Source organism: Danio aesculapii, chromosome 8 (genome assembly GCF_903798145.1).
Source record: "Danio aesculapii chromosome 8, fDanAes4.1, whole genome shotgun sequence".
Taxonomy (NCBI): Eukaryota; Metazoa; Chordata; class Actinopteri; order Cypriniformes; family Danionidae; genus Danio; species Danio aesculapii.
Genome location: NC_079442.1, coordinates 26879882 through 26896809, shown reverse-complemented (window position 1 = coordinate 26896809; position 16928 = coordinate 26879882). Strand labels below are relative to the sequence as shown.

Here is a 16928-nt window from a genome sequence, read left to right as displayed (position 1 = left end):
TGCATTCACAAAAACAAACTTTGAAAGCCACTTGAATCACATCAGCCAATGCATCATCTGAACACACACACACACACATACACACGCACATCCTCTCCCAGTGAAACCAGTCATGCAGCTACAAAGAAATTTTTGCTTCTCTCCAGCCTGAGGGAAAAGCTGATAATCATTGGTTTACTCACCCACGTTCACCTCTCATCCTTTCTGTCTCCACCAAGTCAAACAAATGACTGAAAGAAGCCGGACTAACACTGAAACCAACAGCAAACTAAACTGAAAAGCTCAAACTCTCTCTTCACCTGCCAAGAGCCAATCCTGCTGCTACACTGATAGAAACCATCCTCAGCCTGCCTTCTGTGCTCCAAGAGGAGGAGCCACAACTGACACACACACAAACACACAGACAAACACACAGATGCATGGGCACTTACAGACACTGAGGTGCGTTTTTGTGAATTGTGGAGACATTCCAGAGGTGTAATGCATTTATATGGTTCAAGCTGTATTTCCTATCGCCCTACACCAGGATGTAAACTTTGCGCAGTTTTGTTTTCAGCCTTCAGCGTTTTGCTCTTCTAACTTTAAAAAAAAAAAAATGCCGACATGAGCCAATTTCCTCATGTCACCTTTTCCTTGTAAAACCCATGTCATAATACAAATTTGTGTGTCCTTATATTCACAAAAACCCATGCACTCACACAGGCGCACACACACTGGTAAAATAAAGGAAGGATCTAAGGTCAAGGTGCAGAATTTCAAGCAGGTAATGACTCTCTTTTCAGAAACACACGCAGACAAATACACACTGCACTCTCACTTTCCAGATTCCAGTAAGAAGAAACCACACACACATATACACACACACATAGAAGTTACAATCCACAGGTAACACAGTGCTCTCAAAATAAGCTACAGGAAACCCCTGGTTGTTAGCGTAAGCCTAAAATTGGATGCACAACCTTTTAAAGTCCACTACATTTGAAGTGTGTATACATTCACTTGAAAGATTCCTCTTTGTCCACTGTGTTTTTCTCTCCAGAGGTTATGATGCGCACATGTCAACATGGGTCTCTGTTGTTTTTTTTTGTCAACTTCAGTAGCTCAAACTGTAAAGGGAGACTCATCAAATGGTCATAATAAACGTTTACAAAGCGCTGTAATACTTTCGAAAATCATGATCGCGATATATATATTTTAAAAATATATATATTTATATATCCATGCCTAATATCTGATGGCCAGAAAGTGGAAATTTTTTTAGAAATTGTTACAATTTTGTTATTTGTGAGGCAGCAAGTCCAGAGATTGCAAGGTACACCATAATTCTATATAAAATAAACTTTAATGTGTGATAGGACTAAAAAGTGGTCATAAACAAATATTTTCTCAATTCAAATGTCTAGCAGCTTGGACCTGGAAACAGTAATCCATACGTCATGACTTAACAAGCGGATGGATTAAGACAATACTCTGATTAAGAGTCCACCATGTAAACAGTGATTTTTGATGGCATTAATCTGACTAAAGTCATAATCAAACTCGACAGAAATGGGATTAGGACATGTGGAGTATGCCGATTTTAGTCGCATTACTGAAGTGCAATACAGACATTTAAACACCGCAATCAAACCATTACCATTTTTTGGTAAATTTGGTAAATTATTTGGTAAAATAATACCAACAGGATCGTCTATACACACATGGCTGTTTGACCGCCTGATCTTATGGGAAAACATAAGTATTTTACGTTTTGTCAGTTTAGTGGCTAATCCGTACGAATTCATACGAGTTCAAGCGTGCCACCCAACCCCGCTCAACCATCATTGGGGGATAAGCAAATCATACTAAATTGTACTAATGAAATCGCATGAATTCATACAAATTAGCCACTAAATCTAAAAGTTACGAATTGCTGTGAAATTGTGTTGGTTTGACAATATTCTCTGCACCTACTGAGTCAGTAAAGGACCACAGACACACACACTGCGAAATGTGGAGATTTTGTTTTCTTTCATTCGGCGTGCGGTATCAAATTAATTTAAAACAACATGCTTCCACTAGTCCTTAATTCTTACTCGCATCCAATACCTGCAAGCATGAAATGTTCCTGAATGAAAGTGAAAGTGCCAAACTGCTGTTAAAACAGAAATTACATGAAACTCCAGGAGAGAAAGGATGAAAAGAACAATCAAAAAGTAACTCATGTAAACACCTTTATCATATTATTGTCTTATTTGATTAAGGCAAATAATTCGATTACTGATGTTCATGTAAACGCAGTCACTGTTAAATTTAAAACAAAACCTCTAAATAGACTCATACACACACACAGATATATTTTTGATAAAATTTGACAATATGGTCAATGATGAATTAACTAAAAATGAGAAATACATTTCCTAAAGAGTTTATAATTCTAAAAAAAAATTATAGTCATTAAGTGCGAGTCTTTTGATTTATTTAACCAACCCCTGTTGAATAAAAGTATTCACTTTTGAACAGTAAATGTTAGAATAGTAACTGCTTCTTTTGTCAAAAAACAGACCAGCACTACTGTATATGTACTATGAAGAGAAAAAGTTCACAACTGTTAATTTGGCAAACGTCCCCTAAAGTGACATACAGTTTGTTTTTTAATTGATTTGCATCTTTTTTATTTTGGAATTGAACCAATGACTTTCACATTGACAGCATTATGTTGTAAAAACTGAGCTTCTGCCACAAATGTCAATGGCTGTGCACACAATACTGCACACATATTTCCCTCGCATACACAAACCAAAACTGACGCACGCACGCACGCACGCACGCACGCACGCACGCACGCACGCACGCACGCACGCACGCACGCACGCACGCACGCACGCACGCACGCACACACGCACACACGCACACACACACACACACACACACACAAAATCTGCAGGCCTGATTGCAGCTGTGTTGCTTTTCAACACTGGGCTAAATTTTACAGATCCCTCAGGATAGTTTGTCAACACAGACATTACACCTGTCAACAGGATGGACACACACACACACATACAATCCCACTTACACAAAGCAATGTAAAGTGTGGTCAACTGCTGTGCCAACCAAAGACTACAAGCTGGCATCACTTTCTGACAGCAGCGATTCTATACTCCGAGCAACAGAAACAGCATTTATGCAACAGTATATGATCTACTATAAGACACTCACAAAAGGTAACATGAGTTGACAACATGATCCAGGGGTAAAAACAGAAGGAGAGTAAACAACTGATAGTGTAGAAAGGAGTGATATAAGAAGTGTAGCCACAGATGAATCAACTGATCCATAATTTATAACCATTGATTCAAAGCCAGTGATAAGAGAACCTGAATTAGATTAGAGTCTCCACGAGTCAATCCACAGTCAGGGCCAAGAAAACACTAAGACAATAGCCCATTCACACAGTAATGCCAGTAAATTGCCATAAAATTTCTTGAATGACTTTACTGGTCATTTCAGAAACGTGCTGTTCACGCAGGCAATGGGAATTCCTCAATTTGTCAGGAAATGCAGCCTTCACATATCAATTCCTGTAAATTCTGTGACATAATCAACCAGAAATTAGCTCTAAATGACTTAAAAAAGATTATAGAAAGTAATTAGATGCATTTCCTTGTCATATATTAATATGTAAAAGAGATCCTAGTTTATTCCACTGTCACAGCAAAAATGATGAATATTAAATTAGGCAAGTAAAATTTTGTGGACAAGAAATGTACAAATACATTTATAAGAAAGTGTCTCATACAGGAATGCTATCCTGGTCCTATTAAAAGAAATGATACTTTTTAATAAGAATTTAGTTAAGAAAATTAGCAAAATATGCAAATATTTGACATTTCCTCCAAAAAACAAAGTAGTACATTTTAAAATTATGTACGATATTTACCCTGCAAAGGAGTTTCTGAGTAAAAGATTTAATGTGAATTTTAATGTTTGCCAATTTGGAAATAGTGATATTGAAACTGTTGAACATCCATTTCTTCATTGTAATTTGGTTAATCCTTTCTAGTCTGATGTGGACAACTGGATAAAACAATATACAGTATTTCAATGTTTCCTTCCATTTGTTGGGACATTATGAAATTTGAAGTACATTTGGACAGTAAAGAGGCTGACTGCAAATTGCAAATATCTTGACTGCAAATTGTTTATTTATTTTACTTAAATTCTTCATTCATAAATGCAAAATTTTGAAAACAGTTCTTCAATAGATTGTCTTTGAAAAGGAGTAGAATCCATGTAGAAGCTTGAAAAATAATGAAGGGCGAGAAGTCTAAATAGTTGTATGATTAGTTTCAAGAATATGGTTTTATTTAACCCCTTACAGAGTTTCTGTTTGATGTCTGCACAGTATGTTGTTCTTTTTTTGTTAAGTTATTTTATAAATGTTTTTGTTTGTTTGTTTGTTTTGTGTAATTTAATGGCTTTATATTTGATTCACTGTATATCTGACATGTCTCAGTCAGTTTGCGCAAGATTATGTTTGGGTTGAGTTTGGCCTAAATTGTTGTGTTAGGCAAATAAAAAAATAATAAAAAAAAGCTCTAAACAGCTGTGCTTGTTTTTGTAAACATGAAGGAAGCAAGTCTTTTTGTTCATGGTTTCATATTTATTTCAAACTTTAACATTCATGCAGTTGCGTTTGTCCCAAAATACTGAACTATAGGAGAAAAATGTTGTCGCTAGCATCCGAAAGCATTGACATTATCTGGAGCTATGCTTAAACATGGCCACAGAGGTGTACGAGACAAACATGGATAGATGGAAAAGTGTTTTGATTGAAAAACTCTGTTAAAGAGATGTGAATGGAACACTTTTGCATGCCATGAAATATGTTTGTGCAGGGGTCTCAAACTGCCGGCCCTTGGGCCATTTGCGGCCCACCCTTCTCCTTCCTTCGGCCCACAACTGACGTCAAAAATATAACAAGATTCAGCCCAATAAAACAATTATTTTTGAATCACTATCATTGTTGTGCAGTCGCATATACACTTGTGGTTTTGACCACCACCTACTGGACATTTAAAGTACTGTATTATATGTTACTTTCGGTTTCCCTCAGTGTGCGGTCAAGAGAAACGCACATGGCGATTATTTTTTGGGGCTGATTTAAACGTTGAAATATATGTCGGTAAGTGCTTTATTTTTATTCAAGCTATATTTTTGCAAATATTGAAGGGTCATAAGCAGTTTTATACCACTTGTATTTTGTGCACAAACACCTCTTCATAACTTACATGTTATGCTGGTTGTGTAAATATAATAATTTTGCTAATATTTGATTCAAATGCTCTCATTAATAGATTTTCCTAATAAGCATATTAAGAATTGAATGAAAAATGTGCATTAGTAAAATTTTACTGCTGGCTAAATTAAACATGTTAAAGTGAATGTGAATATGTACTTTTCCCCTCTGTGTTGTAGTTTTACAAAAAAGAAAGATATTGAGAAGAACAATTGCCAGTAAAGTCAATAAAGTTACCCAAACTGCATTCTGCTGTCTTACACTATCTGTTAAACTTTTGGTTAATTGGTTAATTGATTGGGACAGAATAATTATAATAATTATTATTCTGCCTATTATTAAATTGTAATATTTTCATAACAATTTAAACTCCCCTTTCAATATGTACAGCTAGAAACAAAAAGATGGAGCTTTGATACTCTGGGGAAGAATGTCTAAGTGCATCAATAACATAAGGTTTCCCCTTTTTTTCATGTGCTAGAATGTTAAAACTGCTCTCCTATGAATTGTCAGTCACTGATATGGCCCCCTGCCAATTTGAGTTTGAGACCCCTGTATTTAAGTACGTGCTAGAGCTTGCAAGACCCTCGTTGGAACAAAAAAAAACTATTGGTGTTGTACCGAAATCTGACTCACCAGTTAATAAATGGCACTCCCCTTCAATTGCACGTGCACCGCACGGCCAAAAACAAGGCTTTGTTAAATTCACAGCAGTTTATCGTAAGCATTTTATTGATCATTTTTCTCCCACAGTTGGCACTAAGAAAGGACATTGAGTAGGAGCATTGTACGATTAACAAGCAGCAACTCAATGTGCCTGGACAAAGGATTCAAAGGCTTTTATTTTCATTAATAGCATGAGTGAATGCATCATTGTCATCAGAAAATTCTGATTGGCTCAGAGTAAATGACTCACATCAGTGTGCTCTGAACTTGTACATGCTCGCAACAGCAATTTTCCTTCTGCGTTCACACAGCAGAATTCCAGCAATTTAATGGTAATGCCACAACATCTCATTCTGGAAAAATCTATCTTGGTATATGTTTAAAAAAAAAAGCACTGTTCTGATATTAGATCTTAACGGCTGCACTATATTGGAAAAATTTTACATTGTGATTTTTTTTTCTGCGATATATATTGAGTTATAATTTCACCAGATGATTTAAAAAGCTCTATTTGCATTACTTGTTATGATTTTGTAGGGGAGAAAAATATGAATATATATTTAATGTAATTTATTATATACATAAACTACAGTCATAAATAAAACTGAGCAAATATTAAAGTGAATTAAACCGAGCTTTATGGTTGTCTGGAGAGAGCAACAGTATTCAGGTACAGAATTGAATAATCAAATGTAAAATAGCACTTTATAGACTTGCCCATATAAATAATTTAATCAAATTAATCTTTATGAAACTCCTTTATGCACTACTCATTCATTTTCTTTTCGGCTTAGTCCATTTATCAATCAGGGGTCACCACAGTGGAATGAACAGCCAACGTATCCAGCACATGTTGTCTGTAGCGGATGCCCTTCCAGCTGCAACCCATCACTGGGAAACATCCATACACACTCAGTCACACACACTACACTTCAGTCAATTTTAGCATACCCAATTCACCTCTAACCACATGCCTTTGGACTTGTGGGGGAAACTGGAGCACCCTGAGGAAACCCACGCGAACACTGGGAGAAATGCCAACTCACCCAGCTGGGGCTTGAACCAGCAACCTTCTTGCTGTGAAGCGAAAGTGCTACCCACTGCGCCACCGCAACGCCTTTTATGCACTACTAAAATGCTTTAAACTTTCTTCAAATGTTCACAGTCACAGGCCTTAAATACACATGCAGATGATAAACTTTCACTCTATTACAGTTCAATTCTGCAGTGTCTCCACCAGTCTTGTGTGTTTTGAACTGTGGTTTCGGGTCATCTATAGTCCTAACTAAACATTGCATGTTTTGCGATGTAAATATTGCGAACGCACACACTGCAATATCGATGCTCAAACGATATATTGTGCAGCCCTAATATTAGTGAATTTTTTTCTGGAAAAAAAAAAGTGTGTAAAAGTGATTAATATGGCAAGGCCATAATGGCCATATACATGAAGGTAAAGGTATTCCCCGATAAATTACTCAAACCTGATAGCAAAGATGAATTCTAGCATGACACAAATATGTGGGTATACCTAAGCATAGTCGAATAATAAAAGATCAGTATATGAAAATATAACGTGAGCCTTAGACACCACGGTTTACTTGTTCTCATGTAAATTCCACAAGTGTAAAACCCCAGTGGCCAATCAGAACACAAAGCAGACTGTTTCGTGACTCATGGGCAATGCCCATTTCATTTGCGAGTACTTTAGGTTGTTCATTCAGACCTGAGAAGCAGCCTCGTCATTTAGAGAACACAGACTTATATGTAGCTTTAAGATCATTACATCATGTGCACGCCTCATCTGTTTATGCAGAGGTTTATATACATTTCTGACTGTTTTCTTTGACATTAAAGCTTAAAAATACAACACAATAGATCTCAATTTGCCTCTTTTGTCTTTTAGTCTTCATCCAAAACAGATCTAATGAGCAAAATAGGTTAACGTAACTCTGATGGGTTAATATTAGAGTTCACTCTCTCCATGTTAAAATAAACCTCCACCCATTAAGTTAAAAAGACTTAACTAGGAATCTTTCTCCTTTGGGTGTTCAGCATATGTCATGCTGTGTGTGTGTCTGTGAGAGCTGCATGCTAGAGCTCATTAATATTCATAATCGATCCAAATATGGTCAAGTATGGTCCGTCTGATTGTAGGGATAATTTACAGAGTAATAAATGAGCATTTTTGAACTCGCCTAAGCCCCAAACCTAGATATACATGTAGCTATCAGAGAACTGATATTGATCTAATGCCGTATATGGCACCTTTAAAATTGAAAGTGTGTAAGGTAAGATGCAAGTAGCGAAATTTCTCATTTTCAAAACTTCTTTATAAATGAAAACATCAGATAAACTATGTGCTACATGTAATTCATGCTATTTATATCAATGTGATGAGACAACAACCCTTTCCCACTTTACATTAAGCATATATTCACTTCTATTCATATTACAACACCAATTCAAATGAGCTGAAAATGATTACAACAAATATGTAAATCCTTTATGTAGCATTCACAGCTTGATGTAATTATCATAATTATGAGATGACAGCCCATAACATTCTACTCGGGGTGCTCCAGGTCTTTTATGCATTTCCATGGGAACGGCAAAATTAATATGCATTAATATGTCAAGTAGTACAGCGGTCATATGGCACAAGTTAAAGCTCTCAGTATTGGTTACATGTGATGTGAACACTTTATACTAATCGCAATCTAAAAGTCGTGTTCATTTCATTATGGCCACCGTAAAAAAAACAAAAAAAAACAATGATTCCTTCATAAGATGCTTATAGCTTTATTCTCAACCACTCTACCATCTCTTCTCTTTTTATTCTACCTATATGATAGGATGTGGAGAAAAAGCTAACTGCAAAGAGGGTGACAGGCTGCTGACATGTTCGCTAGAGAGTGAATGTGTGCAGCCTTGCATAGACAGACCGGACCGCTTCTCCACAATGCATCTTATTCCAGCCATTTAAATAGGAACTTGACAGTCACCCGACTGACATATGAAGTAACCAACTACACTTTCAGATGATTTTCAGGTGCTCTAAAGCTGAATCTCCACAATAACAAGGCATCAGAGCACTGTGGCTCTCAGGGATGCAGGTTCAGTCCAGCACATGTCATGTACTTTTCACTGTCATGGAAAATAATAAACAAGCAAGCCAGAGAGGAAATGAACTGGCAGCTGATTCAGATTCACAGCAGTTCTCATAACTGCATAGACAATGATGAAATTACTAGAAAAGCTTACAGTTGCAGTAACCGGATCTTACTCAAAATAGATTATTACTTGGAAGTGCTATCGAAATTAGACTAATTACAGTAACTAGTAACTATAAATATAATAACATTTCACAAAATTATTACAGTAAAAATTGTTTTAACACAAATGCAGCCTAATGCTGAATTCAGACTGCACGATTTTTAAAATAGTCGTGTCACATGTGTTTTCACACTGCATGATTATCTGGGGTAGCATTTTGTCACTGCTTTGTTTACACTGCAGGATGTACCGGTGACAGAGGGTTTCACACTGCTGACTTTAAAATAGAAACCGACGACCTTGCCCAAAACACGTCTCGCAACTAAACAAACGCGAGAAGTGACATTGAAACAACGCAAGGTCACATTGTATATCTTTTGACATTAATTACATAAAGAGAAAGAAGCTTTTAGTGGGGTAGAAAATGTACTTATTTTGCTCACCTGGCTTTTGAAGGGAATTAGCAATTTCTCCTTAACTTTTTTCTGTTTCATCCAGGTTGTGATATTGCTCAGATAACACGTCAAACAGACACAGGTGCTTCTGCCAAATTCACACTAGTTTTTTCTCCATTTCTTGGGTCCATATAAACTGAAAATGAGCGCTTTTAACTTCTCCCCAACATCCCTGGCCTGCAGATACCCACACTAGTGAATGCTGCTCTCTCATTGGCTGTAGGTAATCAGCAATGTTATTTTTAATCAGAACACATTTCACACGACATGATTTGAATCACCCGCAGCTCCAGATATTTAGTTAGCCAAATATCTCACTGGCATCGGCGACTCATCTGCGATTCTCTCAGCTCACGTCTTTGATAGTTCACACTGTGTGATTTTTACTTGCGTGAACGAGCTTCAATTTTCCTGTAATTTCAGGCATTTGTCAGCGATTTCTCAAAACCTGTTGGCATTAGTGAGCACTTGGGAGAACCTTGGCATTAGTGAGCACTCTGTTAAAAAGTAGATAATAATAATAAATGATAATAATAATTACCAACAGCAAAATGTTGCAATCCACTTAATTCTTTTGTCAAATTTCAGCATTATTGGCATAGCTTAGTCTCTATTTCCCAAAATTAGTTTAGAAACTTCACTTAGTACCTCTGAAAGTGAGAGTGATTATCACAATAGTTGATGACAAATGTTCTCTTAATAAATACAGCATAAACGAAAAATGTATTACACAAACCAACCACAAGACAAAGGTAATGGATCCTACTGATGGAATTGTGCAACTATAGTTAGTGTACGAATCTCTGGTAGTGATGAATCTCTCAGACCATTTGGTGATCAGTTATGCGTCACAAACCATTCCAGCATATGTTTTACGCAGCGGATGACCTTCCAGCTGCAACCCTCATTCACCCATTCACACTCATTCACTACGGACAATTTTGTTTATTCAATTCACCTATAGCGTATGTCTTTGGGCTGTGAGGGAAACCGGTGCACCCGGAGGTGAACACAGGGAAAACATGCAAACTCCACACAGAAATGCCAACTGAATCACCTGGGATTTGAACCAGCAATCTTCTCGCACTGAGCCACCGTGTCGCCTGCCACTTTACATTAAGCATATATTCACTTTTATTTATATTACAACACTAATAGACTTCTTTTTTTAAAAGTATATAATAATAATAATGACCAAAAACAAAAACATTTACAACGGTAAAGTAAAAATATGTGTATAGTTGTCAGAAAAAGTCAATTCGACGATCCATTCATTCATTTTCTTTTCGGCTTAGTCCCTTTAGTAATCTGGGGTCGCCACAGCAGAATGAACCACCAACTTATCCAGCATATGTTTTACGCAGCGGACGCCCTTCCAGCTGCAACCCATTACTGGGAAACCTCCATACACACTCATTTACACACATACGCCACGGCCAATTTAGCCTACCCAATTCAATTATACCGCATGTCTTTGGACTGTGGGGGTAACTGGAGCACCCAAAGGAAACCCACGCGAACACGAACAGAACGTGCAATCTCAACACAGAAATGCCAACTGACCCAGCCGAGCCTCGAACCAGTGATCTTTTAGCTGTGAAGCAATCGTGCTACCCACTGCGCCACTGTGAAGGCCTCATCAGACAATCCAATTTGAGGTTATTATTTATGTCTGCTGCCTGATGTTGTGTGTGTGTTCATTCTCCGGCTAAGGAAAATTCACTACTCTCTACTTCTCGGGCCTCATATATCACTGTGTGTTTCAATCTGACACACACACACTCGCATTAATTTTCATTCCACCATTCGATGCATTTTAGTGGCGTGTTTGTGCTTATCTGATTTGGTCTTATCGTGCTTTTCAGCATGTGTACTATTCTTACCTTTATCTAACGACGTCTCTTGAGGAGCGACGTCACCTTTTTGACCGAGCTCTGTCAGAGCTTTCTGTCTCTGCACCGGTGCATCTGAAAGAAAACACACACACACAGAGATACATACCATTAGAATCATTAGGATTACGCTGGATTGATGAGGATGGAAGGAAGTTCACATCATAGTGAAATAAATGTCTGGAGTTCAGCTCAAATGACCTCTGCTATCACCAGCGCAGCATCTCACCTCTGATCCGGCTGAAATATCACACCACTCACTGCAGAAGGAACTGGAAGCATTTAACGCACAAATCAATGCCAAAATAGAGGCGCAGCCGCGGGATGCTTGTTATAACGCCTTCAAGATAGATTTCAATGCTTAGAAAGCTTCTTTACCTAATTAAAACGAGCATGATCTTATAAATCAAAATCGCCGGCTTTACTTTGCTGAGGAAATGGCTTCTCTCACTTTTCCTAAAAAATGCTTTCTGTTGCGTTTTGCGATCATCCATCACCCCGCTGTAATATCAGCACTGACGGATAAGAAAACCTGTTTAGCAGGTGCGCAGCATCAAAGATCAACATCCTTCAAAGGAGCGTGATAAGGTCCTTTAGCTGTCAGCCGCTCAAAACACTTACACATAACACACATGTACACATGCACTCGGAAAATATTGATTCTGTGATTGTGAGTGACATAAAATCACTAAAGTGCCAAGACATCGAGATACCTTTTCTCATCCTCTCTTCAGTCTTTTCCCCAAACCTTTAGCTGGTTGAATGTTCTTGTTAAAAAGACATATAAAGTCTGAGGCCACTATGCTTTTTGAATTGTTCTGGTTTAATCCAAGTTAATGTTTTGCGTTCGAATGATGTTCTCAGCTTGGCAATTTGAGAGAAAAAACATCTCTTTGTGTCTCTTGCCTGCTGGGTTTAACAGATCGATGATGAACGGATGAAATGTGTTGTTTCCCAGACAGAGACAGAAACAAGATCAAAGAGAGAGGGGGAGGAATAGCGTGTCAAACTAGGAGGAAAATGGAAGAACAATGTCTGTCAACACTTCAAATTCGACTAAACATTTTAATAAACGAGTTTGAGCATTTTTTTTTTATTCTTGATGTAAATCCTTGAGAAGACGAATGAATTCACAAGGCATCATAACCATCCCGTTGCCATGGGAACCGACCAGGATGACGAGAGTAAGGTTCACAGTTGGTTCAGCAGGCAGATTTGACATTGCTTATGTGTTCTCTGTCAGGATGTCAAGTTTGAAACGTGTCATTCAGAGGTCAAAACCCGTCTGTCTCTCTGACAGGAAGTCTGGAGCATAGTCAGGGCATGACCAGGGGTTGCTAAGCAACTGATGCCCAGGTAACAGGGCCCAAAACTAATGTCTTTTTCTGGCAGAGGTGGAAAAATGGTGATTTTCATGAAATGGTTTTAATAAAATTGTGAAAAAGTTTCAGGTATTGCACATACTGGGCTCTGTTTTAACAATCTAGGCGCAAAGTGTAAAGTGCATCACGCAAAAGCATTAACGGCATGTCCAAATCCACTTTTGCTATTTTAAGGATGGAACAATAGGCTTTGCACCACGGCGCATGGTCTAACAGGGTTGTGCTTATTCTCTTAATGAGTTGTGTGTGTGTTTTGAGCATAACATATATTAAACCAATCAGAGTCTCATCTCTCATTCCCTTTAAGAGTCAGTTGCGTTGCGCGATGGTGCATTTGCTATTTACATGGTGGACTTTGTACATGGAAAAACTAAACTCTTCACTAGCGAGAAAACAGTTAAACAGACCATCTGCAGCGAGAATAAGGGAGGAGCCTCCTCCATTTGGCCTCTTTACTTTCTCTTTACTTTCATGGATAAGAAAACGGTGTTGTACGCACTCCACATAAGACATCGATTAGCCTACATATTTAATTTCATATGTTAAGCACAAAGGTTGGTTTCAAAACTATTTTTAAATTCAGTTCTAATTTTAAGAAAATTAATAAATGAACAATATTAATGAAGTGTGGTCAAAAAACTGGGTTATAGCCAAACACACATACTATTCCCCATATGGTCCAAAATCCGACAGGTGGACAAATCTAAGCTTGTTTTTGATTGAAACAAATATAAATATGCATACAATAAATAATACTGCTAATAATAATACAAATTGTCATGAATAAACTGAAAAAAGTCCCCCGACATGAAGGCATGGAGGTAGTGGTTTTTATATTTATGTAGAAAACATTTTTATTGTAACATTTTAATCCTTTAAATTTTGTTTCATATGTAAAGATATTTTTGTATTGCATCCTGCGTGTATTAAGCAATGTGTACACGTTTTGGACCAGCATAGGCACATAATTAACACGCTCTGCGCTGGACTTTAGACCAGCTTTCAGTTGGTCAGTGGCACAGTCTATTTCAGTTCCTCAAAATAGCAGTAGGTAGTGCTCTCGCCTCAGAGCAAGAAGGTCGCTGGTTCTTTGGCCGGGTCAGTTGGCATTTCTGTGTGGAGTTTGCATGTTCTCCCTGCGTTCGCGTGGGTTTCCTCCGGCTGCTCCGGTTTACCCCATAGTCCAAAGACATGCGGTACAGGTGAATTGGGTAGGCTAAATTGTCCGTAGTGTATGAGTGTGAATGAGTGTGTATGGATGTTTCCCAGAGATGGGTTGCAGCTGGAAGGGCATCCGCTGCGTAAAACATATGCTGGATAAGTTGGCGGTTCATTTCGCTGTGGTGACCCTAGATTATTAAAGGGACTAAGCCAAAAAGAAAATAAATGAATGAAAATAGTAACGTGTCAAAAATGCGCCTTAATACACCTCCTTTATAGATCGGCACACCCATTAATCCACAAAGTGGCACAAATGGATTTGCCATTTAAAAATGTGTCACAAAACATGAAAATTAGGGTTGGGCTGGTCTGAAAATAGCAGAGCAAAAAAAAAAAAAAAAAGTGAGTGTATGATAGGGCCCAATGTATTTTGATATATCATTTATTTTACAAATCTACTTTTGACCTTAAAATCTACACTACCATAAATATACAGGTGGTGAAATAGAAAGTCACAATATGAATTATGCTCAACAAGAAAGAAAAAAAACTGTGTGCCTAAAACTTAAACACAAACTGCACACATGGTAATTTGCACAATTACAAAACACCTTCAGAATAATACACATGGCACTAATACAAGATGCAAAAACTAAACATCATTGACTGTTACACTTACAATTAAATAAACAAATTACATTAAACAAAAATGTTTTTTCAGCAAAATTATCCAATAATAAATAGCTTTGACTAGCAAAACAACAAACAAACATTCATTTGATTTAAATAGCATGTTAAAACATTTTGTTTTTTTACTCTTAAGATACATATATGTTAGCATGGAAAATATGACATGGCATTATAATAGATGAAGCATTGGTGGTTCTCTCAGTTAGTGTCTTTGAAAATACACATGTTTCAAAATACAGTACAAACTATATGACTGTCATTCACATATGCCATCAATTTGCCTCAGATTTTGGTCTCCGTCAGTGATTTCCACAAAACTCTCAGTGAATGAAAATCTGGGCTAAATTCATGCAGTCAGTGTTCTCGCAATAAGCATAAAACATACACACTTTACAATGATGCTCCATTAGTTAATATTAGTGATCATTTTAACATTTATGAATTTGTGCTAAAATCCTGTTAATCGGTTAATAATGGAGTTAACAAGGACTACAATATAATTTTCATTCAGTAACATTAACAGAGAAAAATAAAACTGTAATAAACGTGTTGTTCATGTTAGTAAATGAACAAACATTAAGTAATAGAAACTTATTTTAAGCTGTCAACCATATGGACACACACACACACACACAAATGGGAACATTTTCTTGGGATCCCATTCTCCCACATTCATGTTTCTCTATCAATGTTAATAGCCAGTAATGTAGTAGTAGTACTAAAATTTTCTGAGAGTTTATTATTAGTTGTAAGAACAGCTCTGAGCTTTAATTTCACAGTTTTTATGACATTACCACAGACAACCATTTAAAAACAGTCTATAAAATTGAGAATGTACAGTATAATGTAATACAGTTACAATGTACATGCAGCTATCATTAAAAAAAAACAAAAAATCAAAGAAAAATGAGTTCTTCCTTATTTATTCCCCAAGCTTGAATGCATAAATCATGTATTCAAGCTGGATTTGCTTGTACAGAACAAAAACAAATTGAAGGTTAAAAGGCACTTGAATGAAATTAGATTGGCCTGCACGGACTTAGAAGAAATACAGTCCCTAAAATGACAAAAGCATTTCATTCAAGCATTTCACTCACTTCTAACCATGACTATGATGGTTAAATCAGAGTGCACCACTTAAGAGACTCAAGACCTTCAGAGACTCTTAATAGGATAGTTCACCCAAAAAAGAAAATTGAATCCCATTTACTCACCCTCAAGTGGCTCCAAACCTTTGAGTTTCTTTTTTTCTGTGGAACACAAAAGAAGATATCTTGAAGAATGCTGGACAGTGGTGAATTCAATAGTAGGAAAATTTGACTTCAATAGAAGGAATACAAAATACTATGAAAGTAAATGGCTTTCAGTTTCCAGCATTCAGCAAAATATAGTTTTGTATGCTCGACAGAAGAAAAGCAAGGCAGGTTTATTAGCACATGTCATAAACAATGGTAATTCAAAGTGCTTTACATAAACAAGAATAAAAGAAATATAAATAGCAAAAATAACCAAATCAAAATGATTAAAAGCTTATTGTGTTAAAACGGGTTTAAATGAATGAAAAAAGAAAAATAAAGGAAAACAAATAGTGCAATCTGTTGGACATCGCACAGTTCTCAATCAGTAAAGGCACAGCTAAACAGATGTGTTTTAAGCAAGCAGCAACATTCCGCACTCTCTCATGAAGCTGATACAGAAGTAGCTGAAACTGCAATTCATTGAAATTCAGCTAGGACTGGCTCCAAAATAGAGCACATTTCTATTAACCCCAATGTTAAAATGGCCAACTTTACAGCAGAAAAAAAAGGTGTTTACAGCCTGGTACAAAGATGTATATAGCTAATATTACACTTAATGACAACTGTAAAAGGGGTGAATTTTTTTTTAGAATGAATCTGTTTAGTTTATATTAAGTTATATTATGTCTGCATAATTAAGGGCGTGGCTACTTGAGAAACAGCTAGGTCTCGCTGGTCGCCTTCACATCACCTCAGCTGATTCCGGCTGATTAGCTGCTGAATTCGGCATATACATCATATTTTTATTTTGTTTTATGTAGCTTTACACAGTTAATTACCTTTTGGACTTATTTTCTACAATTATCAAATAATATGGCATGCTGTGCACT

General features: G+C 36.9%; 1 protein-coding gene across 4 annotated transcripts in view; it reads right to left on the bottom strand.

The window, feature by feature from the left end:
- kazna (kazrin, periplakin interacting protein a) overlaps positions 1 to 16928 on the bottom strand; it is an 84915-nt gene that overhangs the window by 49808 nt on the left and 18179 nt on the right. For 2 of the 4 annotated variants that reach the window (XM_056463511.1, XM_056463510.1), the window contains exons 2-3: positions 16015 to 16050; positions 11559 to 11642 (exon numbers count right to left, since the gene is read on the bottom strand). In XM_056463511.1, the coding sequence (XP_056319486.1) occupies positions 11559 to 11642; positions 16015 to 16050 (120 nt within the window). Of the gene's footprint in view, positions 1 to 182; positions 273 to 11558; positions 11643 to 16014; positions 16051 to 16928 lie in introns of those variants that run through there. The other 2 variants (XM_056463512.1, XM_056463513.1) reach the window with 2 other exon arrangements.